Source organism: Corvus cornix, unplaced genomic scaffold (assembly GCF_000738735.6).
Source record: "Corvus cornix cornix isolate S_Up_H32 unplaced genomic scaffold, ASM73873v5 scaffold14, whole genome shotgun sequence".
NCBI lineage: Eukaryota > Metazoa > Chordata > Aves > Passeriformes > Corvidae > Corvus > Corvus cornix.
In genome coordinates, this window is record NW_024108682.1 from 1 (window position 1) to 22,518 (window position 22,518).

A 22,518-nucleotide genomic window follows, 5' to 3' on the forward strand; every position below is an offset into this window, starting at 1 on the left:
TCTCGGGGGGGGTTGGGGGGCATTTGAGGGGTCCCAGGAAGGGTTTTGGGGGAATTTGAGGGGGTTCAGAGGGGTCTGGGGGAATCCCAGGGTGACTCTGGGGGGATTTGGGGGTTTCGGGGTCTCCTGGGGGGATTTGGGGTGGATTTAGGGGGGTTTTGCGGGGTTTTGGGGTCTCTTGAGTGGCTTGGGGAGGGTTTGGGGGTGGATTTGGGGGGGTTGGGGGGAATTTGGGGGGTTTGGGGGTCTCCTGAGGGGGCTGGAGGGGTTTGGGGTGGACTTGGGGATCTCTGAGGTGGATTTGGGGGATCTCTGAGGTGGATTTGGGGTCCCTGGGGGGGTCCCCATGCCCGTGTTCCCCCCATCCCCGCAGGCGGTGGCGGCTCCGGGCAGAGAAGCAGCGACGCGGCCCCGGCCCCACCCCTGGGGGGCTCGGTAAGCGGGACCCCAAAATGTCCCCAGATGTCCCCAAAAGTCCCCCGGTGTCTCCACGGGGGTGGGGGGTGGCAGCGGGTGACTCCAGGTGACCCCAGATGACCCCAAGTGACCCCAGGGTGACCCCGGGTGATCCCAAGTGGCCCCAGATGACCCCAAATGACCCGGGGTGACTCCACGTGACCTCAGGTGACCCCGCGCCACTCAGCTGACCCCAAATGACCCAGGTGACCCCGGGTGACCCTGGGTGACCCCGGGTGACCCCGCTGTCCCCCGCCAGGCGGGAAGCTCTACATCGACCCCCTGACCTACGAGGACCCCGAGGTGGCCCTGAGGGACTTCGCGCAGGAGATCGACGTCACCTGCGTCACCATCGAGGAGGTCATCGGCGCAGGTGGCACCCGGGGCACCCCGGGAGCTGTTCAGGGGCGATATCGGGGGATTTTGGGGTCTCGCAGGTGTCTCACCTGTCCCAGTTGAATTCGGGTGGCGTTTTGGGTGGATTTCAGCGAATTTGGGGAGGTTTTGGGGTGGTTTTTATGGGATTTAGGAGTCTCACGAGTATCTCACCTTTCCTGGGTGGTTTTTGAGTGGATTTATCAGGACTTTGGGGGTCCCGCAGGAGAATTCAGGGAGGTGTGGGTGGTGTTAGGGAGGTTTTAGGGGTCTTTAGGGGGGTTTGGGTGGGTTTATTTGGTTTCTGGGTGGTTTTTGGCTGGAATTATCGGGATTTCGGGGTCCCCCAGGCGAATTTGGCGAGGTGTGGCGCGGCCGCCTGTCCCTGCCGGGCCAGCCCGAGGCCGAGGTGGCCGTGAAGACCCTCAAGGGGGGCGCGGGCGAGCGGCAGCGCCGGGAGTTCCTGCGCGAGGCCGCGCGCATGGGGCAGTTCCGCCACCCCAATGTGGTCCGGCTGCGCGGAGTGGTCAGCGCGGGGCCCCCGGCCATGATCGTCACCGAGTTCCTGCTGCACGGCGCCCTGGACGCCTTCCTCAGGGTGGGGACAGCGCTGGGGACATCGGGGACATTGGGGACATTGGGACATCAGGGGGCTTGGGGGCATATTGGGGACATTGGGGACACTGGGGGCACTGGGGACGCTGGGGGCACTGGGGACATTGGGGATGTTGGGGACATTGGGGGACATCAGGGACATTGGGGACATCAGGGACATCGGGGACATTGGGGACATATTGGGGACATTGGGGACATTGGGGGACACTGGGGGACACTGGGGGCACTGGGGACATCGGGGACGTTGGGGACATTCGGGGACGTTGGGGGACATTTGGGGACATTGGGGACGTTGTGGACGTGTGATGTCCCTGTCCCCCCCCAGGGGACCCTGTCCCTGCTCCAGCTCACGGCCACGGTCTGTGGTGTCCGCGCCGTGTCCCTGCCGTGTCCCCACGGTGTCCCCTTGTCCCCAGGGCCGGGAGGGGACGCTGTCCCCGCTCCAGCTGGTGGCCATGCTGCGCGGGATCGCGGCTGGGATGCGCTACCTGGCCGAGGCCGGCTTTGTCCACCGGGATTTGGCCGCCCGGAACATCCTGGTGGACGCTCACCTGGTCTGCAAAGTGTCCGACTTCGGCCTGTCCCGGGCGCTGGACGGGACAGGGACAGCGACCCCACCTACACCAGCTCCCTGGTGAGATCCCGGGACCCCCTCAGGACCAGGGTTTGGGGGGATTTGGGTGGGTTTTGGGGCCTCACTGGTGTCCCACCTGTCCCTGCTGAATTTGGGGAGGTGTGGGTGGTTTTAGGGGGGGTTTGGGTGGATTTAGGTGGTTTTTGGGGTCTCATGGTTTCGTGTCACCTGCCCCCCTGGACATTTGAGGCCACCAGGGGGGGTTTGGGGTTTCCCAGGGGAGTTTGGGGTTTCCTGGGGGGTTTTGGGGTCCCCTGACCCCCCCGTCCCCCCGAGCCAGGCGGGAAGATCCGATCCGCTGGACGGCCCCCGAAGCCATCGCGTTCCGCACCTTCACCTCGGCCAGCGACGCCTGGAGCTACGGGATTGTCATGTGGGAGGTGCTGAGCTTCGGGGAGCGGCCCTACTGGGACATGTCCAACCAGGACGTGAGTCACCCTGAAATCCGGGATCCCCCGGCCCTCCCCAAAACCCCCAAATTTCCCCAAAATCCCCAAATGCACCCAACTCCTCCCAAAATCCCTAAGTTCTCCCAAATTTCCCCCAAAACCCAGGACACGACAAGGTGCTGCCATTCGGGGACGTGTCCAACCAGCACAGGAGTGACCCCAAAATCTGGGTCCCCCAGACCTTCCCAAAATCCCCAAATTCCCCCAAATCCTCCTCACCTGTCCCCAGGTGATCAAGGCCTTCGAGCAGGACAATTGTCGCTGTCCCCCCTCACCTGTCCCCTCACCTGTCCCCAGGTGATCAATGCCATCGAGCAGGACTACCGGCTGCCGCCCCCGCCCCGCTGTCCCCCGCCCCTGCACCGCCTGATGCTGGACTGCTGGCAGCGTGAGCGCAGCGCCCGCCCCACCTTCCCCCACATCGTCCGCGCCTCGACCGCCTCATCCGGCGCCCCGAGAGCCTCCGCGTGGCCCCCCCGGAACCCCCACGGGTGAGCTGGGAGCGGGGGGGCGGGGAGGACACACCTGGGGGGCGCTGGATGCTGGGGTCCGCTGGGAGGGTCTCGGGGGTACCAGGACTTTTTGGGGTTGGGGTTGTGGGGTGGGCGGGGCTGACACGGAGCACCTGAGTTGTGGGGGTGCCAGGACACCGGAGTTTGGGGAAGGGTGTCCCCAAGACGTGGCTCTGACCCCCCCTCTGTCCCCGCAGCTCCTCCCCGGCCTGCCTGGAGCAGCGCGGCGCCCCCGGGCCACTTCCCCCGGGCCCGCCCCCGCGGCCCCCCCCGGGCCCTCGGTGGGGGAGTGGCTGCGGGGCCTGGGGCTGGGGCGGGTACGAGGAGCCGTTCCGCAGCGCGGGCGTCACCGGGCTGGAGCTGCTGCCGCGGCTGCGCAGCGAGTACGGGGGGCTGGGGGCACAGATGGTGGGGGTGGTGGGGGGCAGGGCTGGAGCCGCAGCGAGGGAGGGGGTGGAGAGGCTTTTGGGGGACTGTGGGGGGCGCAGGGACCCCATGGTGACCCCGTGTGTCCCCCAGGGACCTGCTGCGCATGGGGGTGACGCTGGCCGGGCACCAGCAGATGATCCTGGAGGGCGCCCAGAGCCTGCGGAGCCCCCCCAAAGGGGACCCCCAGTGCTGACACCGCCCCCGGCCCCGCCCACGGCAAGATGGCTGCCAGGGACCGGCGCTAAGGGACTCAGCTGGCTGGGGGAGGAAGATGGCTGCTGGGAAAATATGGCCACCGGGACAATATGGCTGCCATTCCAACATGGCTGTCATTCCAAGATAGCCACCAGGACAATATGGCCGCCAGGACAATATGGCTGGCCATTCCAACATGGCTGTCATTCCAAGATGGCCACCAGGACAATACGGCTGCCAGGACAATATGGCTGCCGCTCCAATATGGGCACTGTTCCATTATGGCTGCCAGGACAATATGGCCACCAATCCAATATGGCTGCCATTCCAATATGGCTGCCATTCCATTATGGCTGCCAGGACAATGGCTGCCATTCCAACATGGCTGCCAATCCAATATGGCTGCCATTCCAACATGGCTGCCATTTTCCAAGTAATTGGCGCCGCCTGCCAATGACCCGATGGGCGGGGCCTGGATGGGGCGATCCAGGGGGCGGAGCCTGCGAGGGCGTGGTCACCAACGGGCGTGGTCCAATCACGAGTGGGTGGTGCCAGCGTGGGCGTGGTTGGTGGGCGTGGCCACCACTGGGTGGGGCCCCCCGGTGCTTTTATTGAACCTTTCTGTCCCCAATTCCGGGCGGCAGCCAATAAACGCAGCCAATGCAAATGGGGGGGTGGGGCCGTGCCCCCTGCTGTCCCCAAGGTGTCCCCAAGGCCACCACCGAGCTCCCCGGTGTCCCCATCGGCCCCAAGGGTCCCTTTTCTCCCCACAGTCCCGAGTGTCACCAAGGGCCGCCCCGATCCCGAGTGTCCCCGTGGCTCCCGCTGTCCCCAAGGTCCCCTTTGCTGTCCCAAGGGCCACCCCGCTCCCAGGTGTCCCCATAATCCCACGTGTCCTCCCGGTCCCTGCTGTCCCCAATGTCCCCAAGGCCACCCAGCTGTCCCCAAAGCCCTCCCTGTCCCCGAAGTCCCCAACGCCCCCCGTGGTCCCCGATGTCCCCACTCCCCCCCATGTCCCCGCAGTCCCCGTTGTCCCCGAGGCCGCCCCTGTCCCCAAGGTCCCCGCAGTCCCAGCTGTCCCCGGCCAGCGCTCCGGCCGTGCCGCGCAGGGTCCAGGCCAGCAGTGCCAGGCGCAGGCGGGCACTGTCCCTGCGTGTCCCTGCTGTCCCCAGCTCGGCCACCAGCGCGGGCAGCGTGTGACCCCCCCGGCCCAGCAGGACATGGCGGAACGGGTGACCAGCGGGACACGAACGGGGACAGCAGCGACGCCTCGGCCTGGGGGGACAGGAGGGACATGGTCGGGGGACAGGGGAGGGACGCGGTCAGGGGACAGGAGGGAGATGGGGACAGGGAGGACAGGGTCAGGGGACAGGAGGGACATGGGGACAATGGGGGCATCAGGGATGGGGGACAGGAGGGGACACGGTTGGGGAGGGGACACAGGGGGACCGGGAGGGGCAGGGATGGGGACAGGTGACAGTGCCAGGTGTGCCGCGGGTGACGCACCCGCGACAGGTGACACGGAGGGGACAGAGGGGTGGCACAGGTGACAGAGGGGACACTCACGGCCATGAGCCGCGCATTGAAGCCGCGGTTGAGGCGCTCGTTGGAGCTGTCGGATCCCGACATGTCGCGACGGAGCGAGGCCGCCGCGCGCACCACGCCCCCCCTGGCCGAGGACAGGCACTGCAGGGACAGGCCCCGCGCCTGCCGGGGCGGAACCGTTGTACTGGGACGGACTGGTTATACTGGGTTATACTGGGTTATACTGGGTTGTACTGGGATGGACTGGTTCATACTGGTCTGACCCAGAGAGGCACCAGGTGGGACAGCAGTGAACCCCCAGTGCCACCCCACGTGCCCCAGTGTCCCCCAGCACCCTCCCAGTGCCCTCCCAGTGCCATACTGGTCTGTACTGGTCTGACCTGGAGCGGGGCCAGCTGCCGGACCAGCTCATCCCCGAGCGCACCAGGGTCCAGGGGCAGCCGGGGGTCGTGGCCCAGGCGCAGCAGGAGCTGGGCGGCCACCGCGGCCACTGCCCGGGCCACGGCGGGCAGCCGCCCCCGCAGCCGCCCCCCAGGCGCCCCAGGGTGTCCTCGCGGGTCCCCAGCGCCGCACGGGAGCCACCGGGCACGGCCTGCGGGGGACAGGGGGACACAGGGGTGGCACAGGGACACTCGGGGACACTCGGGGACACTCGGGGTCCCACCTCATCGAAGCCGAGCTCCAGCGCCGGGACCCCCGCGGCGGCCGTGAAGGGAAAAGCGCCGCAGTCAGGGGACAAGGGGCGGACCCTGCGGGGACATGGGGGGGACAGGGGTGGGACAGAGGGACACGGGGGTGGGACACGGGTGTCCGCGGTGTCCCCGGTGTCCTCACTCACACGTCGCTCTCCCAGACCCGGCCCGGCCGCGTCAGCTGCTCCAGGAGGCTTTTCCCGGCCTCGTTCGGGCTCTCCACCTTTTTTTGGGGTGGGGGGGTGTCCGGGGTGATTGGGGGGGCGGCCCCTCCCCCACAGCCCGCTCTTCCCCCACCCCTGCCCCCGCCCCTCCCCCACCTGCTCCAGGGCGCTCTCGATGAGATTGACCAGGGTGGGGCTGGTCCTGACCACGAACCGCTCGGCCCCTGGGTGGGGGAGGGGAGAGGTCAGTGGGGTCAGCGGAGTGGGGAGGGGCGGAGACACCCCCCCCCCCCCCAAATGCAGGCTGTGGGAGGGGGAGGGGCGCACCCAGCACTGCCTGGTCCAGGCTGATGTAGGCGGCGACTTTGGTGTGGAGGAGGTCGGGGTAGCCCTGGGGGGGCCGGAGGGGTCATTGGGGGGTCACTGAGGCACTGAGCCACCACGGGGTCATCGGAGGGAGTCGCGGTCACCTCGAGCCACTCGGTTGCCCCCAAATGTCCAAACTCGCCACCATCCCAGCTGACGAAGAGCAGTGTCCGGCGGAGCTGGAACCCTGGGGAGGGGTCCGGGGGGGGTCCCAGAGGGGTCCGGGGATCACTCGGAGGTGAGGGAGACCCCCACCAAAAGTGGGGGACACCCAGGAAACGCAGGGAAATCCCCTCCCCCCCATGACCCCCCATTTGGGCCCCCTCCACATTGATTCCCCCTCCCCCACCCTGGGGACACCCTCGGAGTCCCCCCCTCAATTTGGGATCCCCCATAACTCCCCAGGACCCCAAATTCCCCAATTTCAGCACCCCTACCCAAACTGGAGAGCCCCAGCCCCGCCCCGGCCCTGCCCCAGCCCCGCCCAGCCACGCCCCCTCACCCTCTCGGCCAATGGCGCGAAGAACCGGGCGAGCTCCAGCAGGAGGGCGGTGCCCACGCCCGAGGCCGCCGCCCCCGGCCCCAGCGAATCGCGGCGCGCCCCCACGATGACGTAACAGTCTGGGCGGGGCCAGCATCAGGGAGGCCATGCCCCCTCTGGCCACACCCAAGCACCTGTCCCACCCTTTGGCCCGCCCATTTCTTTCCCCACCACACCCCCACGGACCACACCCCGTTTAGCCACACCCCAAATGACCACACCCAAATGACCACACCCAGTTCAGCCACGCCCATCCACCTCCATTATCGCCATTGCCTCGCCCTTCTCTGGCCCCGCCCCTCCCCATGACCACGCCCATGTTGTGACCACTCTGACCACGCCCCACAATGACCCTGCATTGGCCACATCCCAAATGACCACACCCAAATGACCACACCCAGTTTGGCCACATCCCAAATGACCACACCCAGTTATGCCACATCCCAAATGACCACACCCAGTTTGGCCACACCCCAAATGACCACACCCAGGTGACCACGCCCAGTTTGGCCACATAGCAAATGACCACACCCAGGTGAGCACCCCCCCATTCGGCCCCGCCCCTCACCGGGCTCGAGCCGCCCCCGCAGGGCCCCGAAGACGCTGGTGAGGGTCCCGGGCTGCGTCCCCCCGCCCACACTCAGCTGCAGCCGCCGCTCCCCCGGGCCGGGCAGGAACCGCAGGGACCCCCCAGGCTCCGCCCGGGCGGGATCCAGTGCGGGGGGGCTCGGGGACCCCCCAGGACCCTGAAATGGGAGGGGGAGATGGGCTGGGGGGTTGGGAACCCCAAAACGCTGAAATGATGGGGGAGATGGGTCGGGGGGATCTGGGGGAGGTTTCAGGTTCGAGGGGGTCCCAGATTTTAGGGAGGGGTCCCAGATTTGCGGGTCCCAGATCTGAGGAGGAGTCTCCTGTACCGCAGCAGCCGCGCGGCCGTGCCGGCGCTCACGGGGTGGACGGGGATCGGGGGCGACCCCGGGGGGTCCCAGGGGGAACGCGGCCGCTGAAGGAGGGGAACCCCCGGCTGAAGGGGTCCCCCGGCCCCTCCTGCACCTGTGGGAACACATCAGACCCCGACCCCTCCCCAAATTACCCCCCTCCAGACCCCCCCGGACCCCCCAATCACCCCCAGGCTCCTCCGAGCCCCCAACCCCTGCCCAGCTCCCCCAGATTCCCCCAGAACCCCCAGATCTGACCCCAAGACCCTCAGAGACCTCTCCCACCCCCAAAACTGACCCCAGCGCCCTGGAATCCCCCCAAATCCTCCCCAAATTCCCCTAGGCTCCCCCAGGCCCCCCAATGTCCTCCCAGCCCTCTGGAATTCCCGATTTTTTCCCCCAGTGTCCCCCTCAGGACCCCCCAGGAACCCAATGTCCCCCCCAATGTCCCCCAATGTCCCCCCAGCCCCTCGGAATCCCCGATGTCCACCCCCAACCCCTCAGACCCCCCGAGATCTCCCAATGTCCACCCCAGACCCCCCAATATTCCCCCAGCCTCCCCTACTCACGTGGACGGTCACAGCCGTGTCCCCCCCAGCCCAGGACCCCCCCCAGGTCCAGCCGTGTCCTGGGGGTCCGGGTACAGCAGGACCCCCACGGCCCCTGCCCCCGCTGCGGCCGCCACCTGCGGGGGGGGACATTGGGGACATCGGGGGCCCAAATCCGCCCCTCCGCCGCCAAATTTGGGGGCTCAACTTTAGGGTTGGGGTCTCCCCCTCACAGCCCCCCCAGTCTGAGGGTCTCACCTTCTGGGCAGGGCTGCCCTCCCCAGCCGCAGCAGCATCAGGTGACCCCTGGCTGAGACCCCCGGGCCCGCAGCTGGGCCAGGTCCTGGGGGCGGCCATAGTGGCCGTAAACCAGCCCCCCCTGCGGGTCAGCGGTCAGTGGTCATCAGTGGTCAGCGGTCGGGGGTCAGGGGTCAGGGGTCAGCGCTCACCGTGGCGTTGCCGGGGGCGCTCCAGGCGCAGAAAGCGTCGGGGTCAAGGGGGAGCCGCTCGAGCTCATCCCCCTCCGGCCCCACCCAGCGCAGGGTCACCTCGCCCCTGGGGTCAAAGGTCACAGGGCCAGGGTCACCCAATGAGCTCTGACCACCCCTAATGACCCCAGGGACTTTGACCCCCTGAACCCCCCATGACCCCCAGGCCGCCCGAATGACCCCCGACCCCCATTACCTTATCGGGAGGGGGAGGGGCTGCGGACGGCTCCAGGCCTGGGTCAGCCCCGCCTCCGCCAGGGCGCTCAGCACCGATTGGGCCAAAGCCCGGCCACGCCCCGAACCCGCCCTGTGCGGCCCCGCGCTGACCTCCCTGCGGACAGGGGCACAGCGGTCAGCGGGCAGGGGTCAACGGTCACAGCGGGGGTCACAAAGGGTCACAGGGGGTCGCATACGGTCAGTGGTCAGTGGTCACTCACAGCACCCAAGGAGGACTCAGGTGGTGACAGGGCGGTCAGTGGTCAGTAACGGTCAGTGGTCAGTAATGGTCAGTGGCCACTCACCGTACCCAGGCCTCCACCCGCTCCTCCACCAGGTGGCGCCGCAGCAGCTCCCGCAGGCGGGGCCGGGGGGCGGAGCCTCTGCGCTGGCCCCGCCCCAAACACCATCGGGGGTGGAGCCTCCAGCCAGAGGCCCCGCCCCTGCAGCCCCGCCCCCACACGGGGCGTGGCCAATCCCAGCCACCAACAGCCCTGGGGGCGGGGTCACAGAGGGGTGGGGTCACAGGGGAGGGGCTGGGGCAATGAGCGGTCATGGCGGTCAGTGGGGGTCACTTTAAGGGTCCTCGGGTGGGGGGGTCACTTGGGGGGTCACCTGGGGACACGGGGGGACACTGGGAGGGCTCACTGGGGGTCACTAGGAGTCAGTGGGGGGCTCACTGGGGGTCACTGGATGTCTCTGAGGATCACTGGGTGGTCACTCAGGGATCACTGGGGCTCACTGGGGCTCACTGGCGCTCACTGGGGGTCATGGGGGTCACTGGACGTCTCTGAGGGTCACTGGGGGTCACTCGGGGATCACTGGGGGTCACTGGGAGTCAGTGGGGGGCTCACTGGGGGTCACTGGGGGTCACTGGGAGTCAGTGGGGGGCTCACTGGGGGTCACTGGACGTCTCCGAGGGTCACTGGGGGTCACTCAGGGATCACTGGGGCTCACTGGGGGTCACTGGACGTCTCTGAGGGTCACTGGGGATCACTCGGGGGATCACTGCGTGGTAAATGGGAGTCACTGTGCGGTCACTGGGTGGTCACTGGGGGTCACTCGGTGGTCCGTACCCAGCAGGAAGGCGTGGCTGAACCCAGGGCCAGAGTGGCCAAGGGGTGGAGCCAGAGGCGTGGCTGGGGGCGTGGCTTGCGCCTGGGGCGGGGCCGGGGGCGGGGCCGGGGCAGCTGCACCGTTGGCTCCTCCTCCTCCTCTCCTCCTCCTCGTTCTCCCCCGGGGGTCCCTGTGCGGGAATAGGACACGGGACCCCCCCGGGGGGCTGCGCCCGCGGTCAGGGGGCCCGGGGGGGCTTTGCGGGGTCCCCGAAGTTGGGGTCCCTTTTGGGGGGTCCCGGACCGCCCGATTTTGGGATGGGGGCTTTACCCGTGCACGGAAGCAGCGCCTGAGGGTCTCCATCGGGGGTCGGGGGGAGTCCCAGCGGATCCCGGGAGTCCTGGGGGGGGGGGAAGGGGCCGGGGGGCCGGGGGGGTCTCAGGAGAGTCCCGGGGGGAGTTTCAGGAGGGTCTGAGGGGGTCAGAGCGATTTGGGGGCCTCAAGGGGGGTCTCGAGATGTCCCAGTGGGTCCGGGAGGGCTCGAGGGGGTCCCCAGAGCGTTTTGGGGTCTTTGGGGTGGGTCCTGAGGGTCCCCAGGGGTCCAGTCCCACCCCCCCCCAAAAGGACGGACTTTGGCCTGGCCGGGCTTCGCCCCTGCCCAACCCCATCCTGTCCCCTCCAACCCAAAACCCCCCCAGATCCCCTCGTGGTGACTCCCAAACTCTCAAACCCCCTCTCATCCCCCAAACCCATGAATTCCCCCAAAACTCCCCAAAATCCCGGCCCCCCCGCTCCCGCTCACCCGCGGCTGCCGGACCCGCTGTGGCCCGCCCCCACAGGTGCGAAAAAGCGGCGTGGCCTGGTCGGAAAGGGCGTGGTTTGTAGGGAATGGGCGTGGTTTGTAGGGAATGGGCGTGGTTTGTAGGAATGGGCGTGGTTTGTAGGGAATGGGCGTGTCCAGGCAGTGTTTGATGAGGGCGTGGCCGGGGGCGTGGCCGAGAGCGGCACCGCCAGGTCCTGGCGCCCATTGGCCGAGCCGGCCACTGACCGGGGAGTTTTGGGGGGGTCCAGGGTTTCAGAGGGTCAGCGGGTGTTAGGGGGGGTCCCGGAATTTGGGAGCCGCAGAGCTTGGGAGTCGCGGAGTTTGGAGGTCACGGAGTTTGGGGTGCCGGGAGATTTGGGGGTCCCGGGGGGTTTGGGGGTCCCGGAGCATTTGGGGGTCCTGGATTTTGGGGTCGGGGGCGCAGCTCTCATAAATATTCTCGTGTTTGCATTAAGTTACATGGGGGGGTTCAGGGGCGCTGTCTCCCCTGAGTGACAGCTGTCAATCAATCGCCCGCAAGGCCTGGGCAGCCCAGGGCGCTCAGGCGGGAGGAGGATGATTGACAGCTGTCAATCACCTGCCGGCACGTCCAACGTGCCGGGGGGAGAGGAGGGGGTGCTGTCGAGCGACGGCTACTGATGCTGATGATTGACGGCTGTCAGTCCTCATGATTGACAGCTGTCTGGGCTGTTGATTGACAGCTGCTGCTGTTGCTGGTGACTGACAACTGACAGTGCTTGTCATGATTGACAGCTGTCAGTCCCGATGATCGAGGGCTGTCTGTGATGATTGGCAGCTGTTGATGATGACTGACAGCTGCTGATGACCAGCAGCTCTCTTTGTTGATTGACAGCTGTCGGTGATTGACAGTTGCCGACTGTGAGTCGCCGCTTTACGTGATGATTGACAGCTGTTGGCGGTGACTGACAGCTGTCTCCGGCAGTGATAGACGGCCCGGTCACCTGGGGCAGGCGTCGGCCAGGAAGAGCCGGACCTTCCCCCGCAGGAAGCGGCTCAGGACCCCCAGGAGCCGGGGGAGGGTCCGGACCCGCACCGGGGCGGGGGCGAAGGGGGGGCGGGCCTGGGGGGAGGGGAGGGGTCAGGGGCCTGCCAGCGACCCCTCCCCGGACCCCCCAAAAATCCCGAAAATCCCAAAAATCCCACCGGACCTCCCAAAATTCCCCCAAAACCCCAAACCCAGACCAGAGCAGGGCAGGCCCCACCAGGAGCCCCCAAAACCCCCAGAACCCCCCGAGCCCCCAGACCGCCCCATGATTGTCGCAGAACCCCCCGAACCCCCCCAACCCCCAAACCCCCCCAAAACCCCCAAACCCGCCCGTACCGGCGCGGGCAGCCCCCGCAGCAGCCGCGCAAGACCACAACCCCCCCAAACCCCCCAAAAATCCCAAAAACCCCCCAACCCCCCCCCAAAACCCCCAAACCCGCCCGTACCGGCGCGGGCAGCCCCCGCAGCAGCCGCGCAAGACCACAACCCCCCAAACCCCAAAAATCCCCAAAAACCCCCCAACCCCCCCCCAAAACCCCCCAAACCCGCCCGTACCGGCGCGGGCAGCCCCGCAGCAGCCGCGCCAGGCTCCGCGCGGCCCGTAGGCGCGGTCGAGGCTCGGGCGCACCCGGGGTCCCGGAGCAGCTCCCGCGCCCGCAGCACCGCGGCCGCCAGGGCCGCCTGGCCCCCGGCCACCTCCTGCGCGCGGGACCCCGCCTGGCGACACGGCGGGGGTCAGGGGACAGCGGGGGACACCCCCTTCTCCCCGGCTTTTCCCTGGTTTTTTCCACATTTTTTTCCCGATTTTTCCCCCTCCATCCCTCCCCATTTCTCCCCACTTCCCCCAGTTTCAGCCCATTTCTCCCGGTTCCTCCCCATTTTGCCCAATTCTTCGTTTTTCTCTACATTTTTTTCCTATTTCCCGCCCGTTCCTCCCAGTTTCTCCTCATTTCACCCAACTCTGCCCTGCTGCCTCCCCCCATTTTTCCCCATTTCCCTGGATTTCACCCCATTTCTCCCCGTTTCTCCCTGATTCTGTGCATTTCTCCCTGGTTTTCCCGAATATTCCCCATTTTCTCTCATTTCCCCCCATTTCTTCCCAATTTCACACAATTCTGTCCCATTCTCCGCCCCCCCCGCCCTCCCCTTTTTGCCCATTTCGCTGGCTCTCCCCCCATTTTTCCCAATTTCCTGGGATTTCCCCCCATTTTTCCCAATTTCCCGGGATTTCCCCCATTCCCACTCACGTCCAGGCTCCGCCAGAGGTTAAAGTTGACGCCGGGGTCGGGGACGGCCACGGGCTCGGGGAGGTCACAGTGGGGGCCACACCCAGCCTGGGAGGGACACACGCGGTGACACCCCCGCCACGACCCCGCGGGGGTCCCTGAGCCCTCCCTGGGGCCCCCCCGGTGTCCCCAACCCCTCCATGGTGTCCCCAACCCCCACTCAAGGAGCCACTGTGGTGTCCCCAACCCCTCCGAGGGTCCCCGTGCCCCCACCCTTGTCTCCAACCAGTCCAACATCCCCAGGGTGTCCCTCCCACGATGTCCCTGTGTGCCCAAGCCCCCCCGGGGGTCCCGATCCCCCTCATCACGGCCCCCCGCCGCCCCCAGCCCCCCCCGCTGTCCCCGTGTCCCCTCACCGCCCCCGCTCGGCGTCGCGCGCCTCCAGGATGAAGCGTTCGATCACTCGGGGTCGCAGAGCGAGGGGGGACCCTCGGGGGGGGCTGGGGGCCCCGGGACCCCCAACAGCAGCAGCAGCAGCGCGCACAGCCCTGGGGGGGGGCATGGGGGGGTCAGGGACCCGCTGGGGACACTGGACAACTGGGGACAACTGGGGAGCCCCTCCCCGCGGGGATAGGGAGGCTCGGGACCCCCCGATCCGCCGGGATCCCCCAGACCCGGACCCCGGGATACCTGGGTGCCTCCCCCCCCACCGAGTGCCTCCCCTCCCGCCCCCAAGAACGTCCCCAGGGACGTCGGGGACTCCCCGCCCACCTGGTGACCTCAGGGACCCCCGAGTGACCGGGATCCTCTCGGACACCTGGGACCCCCCACCCACGCGGTGTCCCAGGACCCCCCCCTGCTGGGAGCGCCCCCACCTGTGTCCCCGCCAGACACCTGAGCGCGCCGGACACACGTGGGGACCCCTGGACCTCCGACCCCTCCCGGCCACGCGGGTCCTCCACGCCCCCCGAGACCCCCAAGCCCCCGGCGACACGCGGGTCCCCACCCGGGTGCCTGTGGCCCCCCTCGCCCGGTTCCGCCGCACACGTGGGTGTCCCCACCCTGCCCCCGCACACCTGGATCCCGCCCGCACACCTGGGGCACTCCCACCCCCTCCCCGCGATGTCCGAGCCCCCCCCAACCCTGCGCGGCCCCCCTGGGACCCCCCCTCTCACCCGCCGCCCCATCGCCGGCTGCTCATGGCACGGGGGTCCCTGGTGGCCCGGGCTGTGGCCGTCCCCGTCCCGCGTCCCCGGCCCCGGCCCCGGTTAATGTTTGATCCGAGGGGCCGCGGGGCCGGAAGGGCCCTTGGGGGGGGGGGGTTCCATCCGCTCCCCCCTCGCCCCCCCCAGACCGTCGAGGAAAAGGCCGCGCCGGCCGCCGCACGTCGGCCCCTGGCCACGGGCCACCCCCGGCCCCGGCCACGGCGCCGGCCAGGCGGGGGGGACACGGCGGGGGGACACGGGGATGGAGAGCTGGGCATGGAGGGGTGGGAATGGGGGACATCGGGGGGACACGGGGGGGACACGGGGGTGACATGGAGATGGGGACCTGGGCATGGAGGTGTGGGAACAGGGGGACACGGGGGGGACACGGGAGGACAGGGGGACGGGGACCTGGGCACGGAGACGAGGAATCGGGGATGAGGGTGGGGGGACAGAAGTGGGGACAGGGCGACCCGGAGTTGGGGAGACACGGGGCAGGGATGGGGGGACAGAGCTGGGGACGTGGACACGGGAAAGCAGGATGGGGGGGACACGGGACAGTGTCCTGGGCACGGAGGTGCGGGATGGGGACGGGGGCGGGGGGACACGGGGACCTCGGGATGGCGACAGAGGAGGGGACACGGGGACGGGGCACACGGGGATGACAAAGTGGCGTGGAGACGCACGACGGGACGGTGACATCGGGATGGGGGGACAGGGATGGGGACACAGACACGGGGACACGTGGCTGCGGGTGAGGGGACACGGCCGCTGGGATGGCGCAGGGACACGGGGACACCCCCGCGGGGCCGTGGGACCGCGGTGACACGCGCGCGGTGACACACGCGCGGTGACAAGGGGACGCGCCAGGCCGGGGGATCCCGGGATCCCTCGGGCCGGCGGAAGCGGCCGAACAATGGGGCAGCGTCACTGTCGCCGTCACTGTCCCCGTCCCCAGCGCCACCGCGGCCCCGGGGGCGGCCCCGGGGACCCCCGCGGCCGGGAGGGGGGACACGCCGAGGGGAGGGGACGCGGCGGATACGGGGGACTCGGGAGAGGAGCCCGGGGGACCCAGGTGACACGGGAGGTGACACGGGGGACCCGGAGGTGACGCGGGCCCCCTGCCAGGCCGTACGTGCGGCTCCGCACAGCCTGGCCGCGGGTCCGGCGCCAGCGGGGCCAAAGGGCACGCGGGGGCGGGGGGACGGCGACAGTGACGTCACCAACGCCGTCGGGTCCCCCCGTGACACCCGGGGTGTCCCCGTGGCACCCCGGTGTCCCCCCGGCAGGGACTCCCTGGGAACGAGGGCTGCACGCCTGGGGGTCCCCCGGGGCACCTGGAGTCCCCTCTGGTCTCCTGCCGCTCCCCCGGGTGCCTGGCGGTCCCTTTTGTCACCTGGGTGTCCCTTCTGTCACCTGGGTGTCCCTTTTGTCACCTGGGTTCTCCTCATTTTCCCACCCCCCGTGGACGTCTAAGTGTCCCCAGTGTCACCTGGACCCCCGCCCCACATCACCGAAGTCCCCACATTTCCCCCCTGGGGTCCCTCCTTGTCACCTGAGTCCCCCTCGTTGTCACCTGGACTCTCTCCCTGTGCCCCCCTCCCATCCCCCATTGTCACCTGGGGGTTTCCTGTCCCAAATGTCACCAATGACGCAGAGGAAGCCCCAGCCCAGCCCCCCCAAATCCCCCAAAACCGCCCAAGACATCGCTGCTGCTGCCACCGACTTTATTTTGGTGTCACGTCCCCGTGTCTCCCCCGAACCCCCGAGGCTGCTGCACTGGGGGACTCAGGGTGACATCGAGGGGCTCGGGGCATCCTGGTGGCCCAGATCACAGTGGTCCCGACCCGTTGGTGGCAGCTCAGTGGCCTCGAGCCATTGGTGGCATCGTCCGTGTCCCCAAAACGTCAGTGGCTCCAGGTGACAGCGTCCCCGTGGCCATCAGTGACTCGTGGTGGCCTCAAACTCTTGGTGGCATCTCAATGTCCCCAAGTCCTCGGCGGCTTCTGGTGGCCCCAGCTCAAGGCGGTCTCGACCCACGGGTGGCCCCGGTGGGTTTTGGTGTCCCCAGGGTGTCCCCAAGACTTTCCGTAGGGTCCCCGCAGCCCTGACAGACCTGGGAGACTCCCGGGGGGGGGGGAGGGCTTTGGGGTGTCCCCGTGACAGTGATGGAGCCCAGGACACCTGGGGGGCCCCCCGCATTTTGGGGACCCCCACAGACTTCGCGGGTGGCCTCGAAACCCTCGGGGAGCCCCCCAGGACTTTGGGGAACCCCCCCCTCCCCTCCTCGGGGAGCCCCCCAAAACCTCGAGAAACCCCAGGTCTCGGGGAAGCCTCCCAGGAGACCCCCCCTCAGGCGCAGGGGGCCTCCCTGCAGAGTCGGATGTGAATGGCCGAGTTGTGCCGGGGGGGGTCCCCGTCCTCACCGTCCCCGTCCCCGTCCTCGTCGCCGTCGCCCCGCGGCGGGGGGGCCCCGCGGTGGCCGCGGGGGGCCGCAGGGGCACGGAGGAGGTGCTGGCGTGGAGCCGCAGGGCCCCCCGGCCCCCGCCTGCAGCTGCAGCGCCAGGTTGATGGCGCGGGGCACGGCCAGGCCCAGCCCGTGCAGCCGCAGCTCCCCGGAGCCCCCCCCGGGACCCCCGCCCGGGGCCAGGAGCCGCTGGCAGCGCCGCAGCTGCGCCCGGAAGTCGGAGCGTGACGTCACGAACACGTCATTGGTGCCGGGCCCGGCGGCGGGGGGGAGCCCCGGGGGGGGGCGGGGGGCCGGGCCCCGGCGGCGGCGGCGGAGGGGGGCCCGGGGAGCCCCCCGGGGGAGGAGACGGAGCTGCGGGGCGGCCCGAGGACATTCTGGGGGGGGAAGGGAAACGGGGAGGGGGCGTCAGGGGTGGATCCCGAGCCCCCCGGGACCTGCCCCACTCCCAACGCCCCCAGGGACCCCGTAACCACCCCCAGACCCCCTCCCCCGAAGCCAACCGTGACCCCTCCCCCGAAACCAACGGCGACACCCCCGGGCCCCCTGTAGCCCCCCCAAACGCCCCCTGGGATCCCCCAAACACCCCCTGACCTTTGATCCCCCCCAAAGACCCCCGGGAACCCCCCCGGTCCCCCCCCCGTCCCCACCTCGCGCGTCCCGCGCCGCCGCCGCTTCCGCTCCGAGGCCACGCCCCCTCCGGAGCCACACCCACAGCAAACCGCGCCCCGCCGCGCAGCATTTTTGGGGTTTTGGGTCTTTTTACGCCGAACGCGGAGGGGCCCCCTCCCCTCGCACGCGCTCCGCCCCCCCGAATCCGCCATTTTGGGGCTTTTATTCAGCAAAACCTTTTATTCAACCCTCCCCCCGCAGTGGGCACGGGGGGATGGGGGGCTTCAGGTAGGAGGCGCTTAGGGGAAACCGCGCCCCCTCCCCCTCAGGCCGCGCCCCACACCCGCAGCGGGCGTGGCTTGACACCCCGAGCCACGCCCGCAAACGGGAGGAGTCACGTCCCACAAAACGCGCCCACCGACAGCCACGCCCCCCTCCTGTTTGACAAAGGGCCGCGGCCCCTTTAAGCGCCGCCATTGTGGCCGCAGCCAATCGGCGCGCGCGCCGCGCAGCGGGCGCTGATTGGCCGCGGGAGAGGCCCCGCCCCCTCGGCCGGCGCTGTCCCGGTGCTGAACGCGGCCATGAGCGGCGGCGTCTACGGCGGCGGTGCCGGGGGCGGGGCCTCGGGGGGCGGGGCCTCGGCGCGGGGGGCAGAGTCTCACGGGGCGGGGCCGAGGCGCGGGGGGCGGGGCCAAAGCCGGAGGGGCGGGGCCAAGGCGGGGGGCGGGGGGGGCCAAAGGGAATGTGGGGGGTCCCCCGGGGTTTTTGGACAGGGGGTTCGGTGTCGTGGGGCGGGGGGGGCTTGCGGGTTCAGGAGGGTCACGATGTCCTGGGGGGGGTCCTGGTGTCTCTATCCTTCCCCCCCCAATGGGGATCCCGGTGGTTTTGTGGGAGTCGGGGGGGGTGGGTCCGGGGGTTTTCTGGGCGGTCTCATTGTCCTGGGGTGTCCCGGTGTCACCATGTCCCCTATCCCCCCCCCCCCAGATGAGGTCGGGGCACTGGTGTTCGACATCGGTTCCTTCTCGGTCCGGGCCGGTTATGCCGGCGAGGATTGTCCCAAGGTCGGTGTCACCATGTCCCCTCCGTGTCCCCCACCCATGTCCTTGTCACCGCCCCCCCCAGACAGACAAGGCCACCGTGTCCCCAGCATGCCATCCCCACCGCTAAGGTGTCCCCAGGGCCACCCCCAGGCCATTGTCCTCATCGTGGTGGACAACGCCACCGTCCCCATGGCCCGCCACGGTGACGTCACCGAGGCCACGATGTCCCCAAGGCGGATTTCCCCACCACGGTGGGACTGCTGTCCCCGGACGAGGTGTCCCTGGAGCTGGACGGGGACAAGGACAAGAAGGGGGGGAAGGTTTATTACATCGACACCAACGCCCTGCACGTGGCCCGCGAGGGCGTCGAGGTCTTGTCACCCCTCAAGAACGGCATGAGTGAGTCTGGGGACAGCAGGGACACTGGGGACAGCAGGGAACATGGGGGGACATTGGGGGGACAGCAGGGATGGGGGGACATTGGGGGAACACATGGGGAAGAGTGGGGATGGAGGGGACATGGAGAGAGAGCAGGAACAGGAGGGACAGCATGGGGACACTTGGGGATGAGGGGGAAGAGCAGGGACATGGGGGACACAGAGAGACACAGGAGGACTTTGGGGGACATGGGGGGACAGTGTGGGAACACCCCAAGGACGTCCCTGCGGGGGAAAGGGGACCCGGGATGGGGACACCAGTAAGGGCCATCTCAGGGGTCACCTGATGTCACCCGCGCCCCGTTTGTCCCCCCCGGTCCCAGTCGAGGACTGGGAGTGTTTCCAGGCCATCCTGGACCACACCTACGGCAAACACGTCAAGTCGGAGCCAGGGCTGCACCCGGTGCTCATGTCCGAGCCCCGGTAGGTGCCACCCCTGGGGCGGGGCTGGGGGGTCGCGTGTCCCCCTGAGTGTCCCCAATGTCCCCTGCGCCGCAGTGGAACACCAGGGCCAAGCGGGAGAAGCTGACGGAGCTGATGTTCGAGCACTACAACATCCCGGCCTTCTTCCTCTGCAAGACGGCCGTGCTGACTGCGTATCCCCAGCGTGACCCCCGGTGTCACCCCCGTGTCACCCCCTGTGTCCCCAGTGTCACCTCCCCCTGTACTGCACCCTGGGACCCTCCTGTGTCACTCCCGGAGCCCTCGGGGACTTCTCCGTGCCATCCCCAATGTCACCCCTCAGGGACCCCCCCGGGGTCACCTTCCCCCGTGCCACCCCCAATGTCACCTGTGTGACCCAACCCCCTCGCTGGGGCTGCTGGGTGTGTCCGGGGGGCTTGGGTGGGTGGTCACTGGGTGTCCCCTCCCCGTTGTGGCCCCTTGACCGGTGCAGCTTCGCCAATGGGCGCAGCACGGGGCTGGTGCTGGACTCGGGAGCCACCCACACCACGGCTATCCCCGTGCACGATGGGTACATCCTGCAGCAAGGTGAGAGCACACCTGGGGCAGGTGAGAACACAGCTGGGGCAGGGGCACCAGGGACACGCCCAGGAGACACCTGGGGAAGGGGAGAACACACCTGGGACCCGCGGCCATGCGCAATGGCCACGCCCCCCAGCCAGGTGGGCGCACACCTGTCCCAGGTAAGTCCTCACCTGTCCCCGCAGGCATCGTGAAGTCTCCACTGGCCGGGGATTTCATTTCCATGCAGTGCCGGGAGCTGTTCCAGGAGCTCAACATCGACATCGTGCCCCCCTACATGATCGCCGCCAAGGTGGGCGTGGCCAGCGTGGGGGTCAGCCAATCAGAGGGGACAGAGGCAGGGTGGGGCCAAACTTAAAGTTCCTCCCCATTTGGGGGTGGGGTTATCCCTTAGCTCCACCGTCTTTGGAGATGTAATTAGCGCTTAGCTCCACCCCTTTTAGAGACCACACCCACACTGGGCCCCACCCCTCGGTGACATCACCCATAGACTCCTCCTCTTACCCCACCCCAGTGGAGGCTCCACCCCTTTCATTTGGCCACACCCCCTTAGCATCATTAAGCCCCTCAAACCACTCCCCTTTGGGGCTTGGCCACGCCTCCCGGGACCCCCCCTCTCCCAGGAGCCGGTGCGGGAAGGAGCCCCCCCGAGCTGGAAGAAGAAGGAGAAGCTGCCCCAGGTGTCCAAGTCCTGGCACAACTTCACCTGCAATGTGAGTAGGGGGGATTTTGGGGGGCCCTGAAAGGGGTTTTGGGGGTCCCCACCCCCTTTTGGGGGAGTCCCCGATAGGTCCTGGTTTGGGGGGGTTGTTTGGTCCCTTTCCATTGGGGTTTCCCACCCCGTGCCCCTTTATGAAGGGGAGGTGGCCCCAACGCCTGGGTCTATTTTTGGGGGTTTTCTCAACCCTCTGTGTCCCTTTTCTGGGGGTCCCTGAGTCCCTTTTTTGGGGTCCCAGGAGGTGATCCAGGACTTCCAGGCCTCGGTGCTGCAGGTCTCGGACTCCCCCTATGACGAACAGTGAGTTCTGGGATTCTGGAGGGGTTCAGGGACGAATTCTGGGGGGGGGGAGGACCCCAAAATCTGCTGTTTTCCCCCCAGGGTGGCGGCGCAGATGCCAACAGTTCACTACGAGATGCCCAATGGGTACAACACCGACTATGGGGCCGAGCGGCTCCGCATCCCCGAGGGGCTCTTTGACCCCTCCAACGTCAAGGTTTGGGAGTCTTGGGGGGCGTCTCTGAGGGGGCTCAGGGGTTTTGGGGTCCTGGGGGTTTTAGGGCACCCCCATCCCCTGAGTTCTGAATTCCTGAGAGTCTCTTTAACTCTTCCAATGTCAAGGTTTAAGGGTTCCCAGTAGGGTTTGGGGGCTCCCAGGGGATTTGGGGATTCCCATCGGGAACAGGGAGGTCCTGGGGGGGGGTCCCGGGGTTTTGGGGACCTCCTGACCCCCCCTTTCCCCAGGGCCTCTCAGGGAACACCATGCTGGGCGTGGGACACGTGGTCACCACCAGCATCGGGATGTGTGACATCGACATCCGGCCGGTGGGTCCTGGGACCGGGGGGTCCGGGGGGATGTGGGGAGCAGCAGGGACACCCCAAATCCCGCTGGTCCCCTCCCTGTGTCCCTGCCAGGGTCTCTACGGCAGTGTCATTGTCACCGGGGGGAACACGCTGCTGCAGGGTTTCACCGACCGCCTGAACCGGGAGCTGGCGCAGAAAACCCCCCCTGTGAGAGACCCCTGAGTTCGGGATTGGGGGCGTTGGGAGGGGCTGGAGGGGACCCCAAGCTCTCCTTGGATGGGACCCCCTGAATTTGGGATGGGGGAAGCTGGGGGGACCCTAAACCCCTCTGAGGAACGTTTGGGGGCTGGGAGGGGGACACAAATGGGGCCTCTGGGTTTCTCCCAATTATCACCAGTCACTCTCAGTTGCCACCAGTGGTTCGTAGTTGTCCCCCCAGTGATTCCCAGTGGCTCCCAGTGACCCCCCCCCCCGCCCTTTGCAGAGCATGCGGCTGAAGCTCATCGCCAGCAATAGCACCATGGAGCGGCGCTTCAGCCCCTGGATTGGGGGCTCCATCCTGGCCTCGCTCGTGAGTCGAGGGGTCCATGGAGAACCGGGGGGATCCCCCCACCTGGAACCTCCCAAAAACCCTGAAAACGCCCCAAATTCCCCCAGGGCACCTTCCAGCAGATGTGGATCTCCAAGCAGGAGTACGAGGAGGGCGGGAAGCAGTGTGTAGAGCGCAAGTGCCCCTGAGGGGGGTCCTGCCCCTGAGGGGGGTTTGAGCCCTTGAGGGGGAAAAATGGGGAAAAAAAAAATTAAAATCCACAAAACCCACCTGAAACCGTCTCTGAGGTGCCTGTGGGGTCTGGTGGCAGCGGGGCTTAACGAGAGTTGTTTACGTGAGGAGCTGCAGGACTTTTACACCGATTCCGGCGGTTTTTGCCTCAAAACGGAGCGCGGGCGCTTCCCTCACGCCCTCGGTCACGTGACAA

The 22,518-nt window shown here is 68.0% G+C and overlaps 6 protein-coding genes across 6 annotated transcripts; 2 read left to right on the top strand and 4 right to left on the bottom strand.

Moving 5' to 3' along the window:
• Positions 1-295: 295 nt before the first annotated feature.
• LOC120412129 (ephrin type-A receptor 4a-like) lies at positions 296-3,663 on the top strand (the record flags this gene model as incomplete). Its single annotated transcript, XM_039572461.1, is given in 9 exon segments — positions 296-435; positions 716-829; positions 1,182-1,429; positions 1,863-2,080; positions 2,361-2,508; positions 2,827-2,953; positions 2,956-3,076; positions 3,239-3,424; positions 3,561-3,663. Coding segments are annotated over 9 exon segments (1,405 nt in total), but the record flags the coding sequence as incomplete, so codon positions are not given.
• Positions 3,664-3,868: 205 nt separating this feature from the next.
• Positions 3,869-8,755, bottom strand: LOC120412113 (transferrin receptor protein 2-like). The gene is given in 14 exon segments (XM_039572445.1): positions 3,869-3,950; positions 4,669-4,940; positions 5,232-5,372; positions 5,591-5,736; positions 5,739-5,802; positions 5,875-5,959; positions 6,049-6,125; positions 6,223-6,290; positions 6,394-6,457; positions 6,537-6,619; positions 6,935-7,053; positions 7,542-7,719; positions 8,481-8,596; positions 8,718-8,755. Coding segments are annotated over 14 exon segments (1,533 nt in total).
• Positions 7,753-11,085, bottom strand: LOC120412135 (transferrin receptor protein 2-like). The gene is made up of 9 exons (XM_039572468.1): positions 11,022-11,085; positions 10,550-10,619; positions 10,240-10,445; positions 9,469-9,657; positions 9,144-9,278; positions 8,909-9,014; positions 8,718-8,838; positions 8,481-8,596; positions 7,753-8,026 (listed from the first exon to the last, which is right to left on the bottom strand). Exons 2-7 carry the CDS (start codon positions 10,580-10,582, stop codon positions 8,755-8,757), a joined length of 753 nt encoding a protein of 250 aa, XP_039428402.1. The 5' UTR covers positions 10,583-10,619; positions 11,022-11,085; the 3' UTR covers positions 7,753-8,026; positions 8,481-8,596; positions 8,718-8,754.
• A 382-nt stretch (positions 11,086-11,467) lies between these two features.
• Positions 11,468-14,461, bottom strand: EPO (erythropoietin). Its single transcript, XM_039572446.1, is given in 8 exon segments — positions 11,468-12,123; positions 12,594-12,646; positions 12,649-12,678; positions 12,681-12,765; positions 13,296-13,443; positions 13,691-13,739; positions 13,742-13,822; positions 14,188-14,461. Coding segments are annotated over 8 exon segments (843 nt in total). The 3' UTR covers positions 11,468-12,000.
• A 1,728-nt stretch (positions 14,462-16,189) lies between these two features.
• On the bottom strand, positions 16,190-18,035 carry POP7 (POP7 homolog, ribonuclease P/MRP subunit). Its single transcript, XM_039572447.1, is given in 4 exon segments — positions 16,190-17,018; positions 17,021-17,323; positions 17,597-17,704; positions 17,981-18,035. Coding segments are annotated over 4 exon segments (1,026 nt in total). The 3' UTR covers positions 16,190-16,458.
• A 104-nt stretch (positions 18,036-18,139) lies between these two features.
• ACTL6B (actin like 6B) lies at positions 18,140-22,347 on the top strand. The gene is made up of 14 exons (XM_039572448.1): positions 18,140-18,164; positions 18,548-18,619; positions 18,832-18,997; positions 19,359-19,458; positions 19,534-19,631; positions 19,931-20,025; positions 20,205-20,311; positions 20,643-20,732; positions 20,976-21,037; positions 21,119-21,233; positions 21,482-21,562; positions 21,653-21,748; positions 22,026-22,112; positions 22,199-22,347. The coding sequence occupies exons 1-14, from the start codon at positions 18,140-18,142 to the stop codon at positions 22,277-22,279; spliced, it is 1,275 nt and encodes a 424-aa protein (XP_039428382.1). The 3' UTR covers positions 22,280-22,347.
• The last annotated feature ends 171 nt before the right edge of the window (positions 22,348-22,518 follow it).

Excerpts from the sequence above, each read along its gene's own strand:
- ACTL6B (XM_039572448.1), top strand. The coding sequence starts at position 18,140 with ATGAGCGGCGGCGTCTACGGCGGCG. Across the intron at positions 20,026-20,204 it reads TGGGTACATCCTGCAGCAAG|GCATCGTGAAGTCTCCACTG; the intron begins GTGAGAGCACAC and ends CTGTCCCCGCAG. Across the intron at positions 20,733-20,975 it reads GGCACAACTTCACCTGCAAT|GAGGTGATCCAGGACTTCCA; the intron begins GTGAGTAGGGGG and ends TTGGGGTCCCAG.
- LOC120412135 (XM_039572468.1), bottom strand. The coding sequence starts at position 10,582 with ATGGAGACCCTCAGGCGCTGCTTCCGTGCACGG. Across the intron at positions 9,658-10,239 it reads CAGCCACGCCTTCCTGCTGG|GGCTGTTGGTGGCTGGGATT; the intron begins GTACGGACCACC and ends CCCCGCCCCCAG. Across the intron at positions 9,279-9,468 it reads CGGGTGGAGGCCTGGGTACG|GGAGGTCAGCGCGGGGCCGC; the intron begins GTGAGTGGCCAC and ends CCCTGTCCGCAG.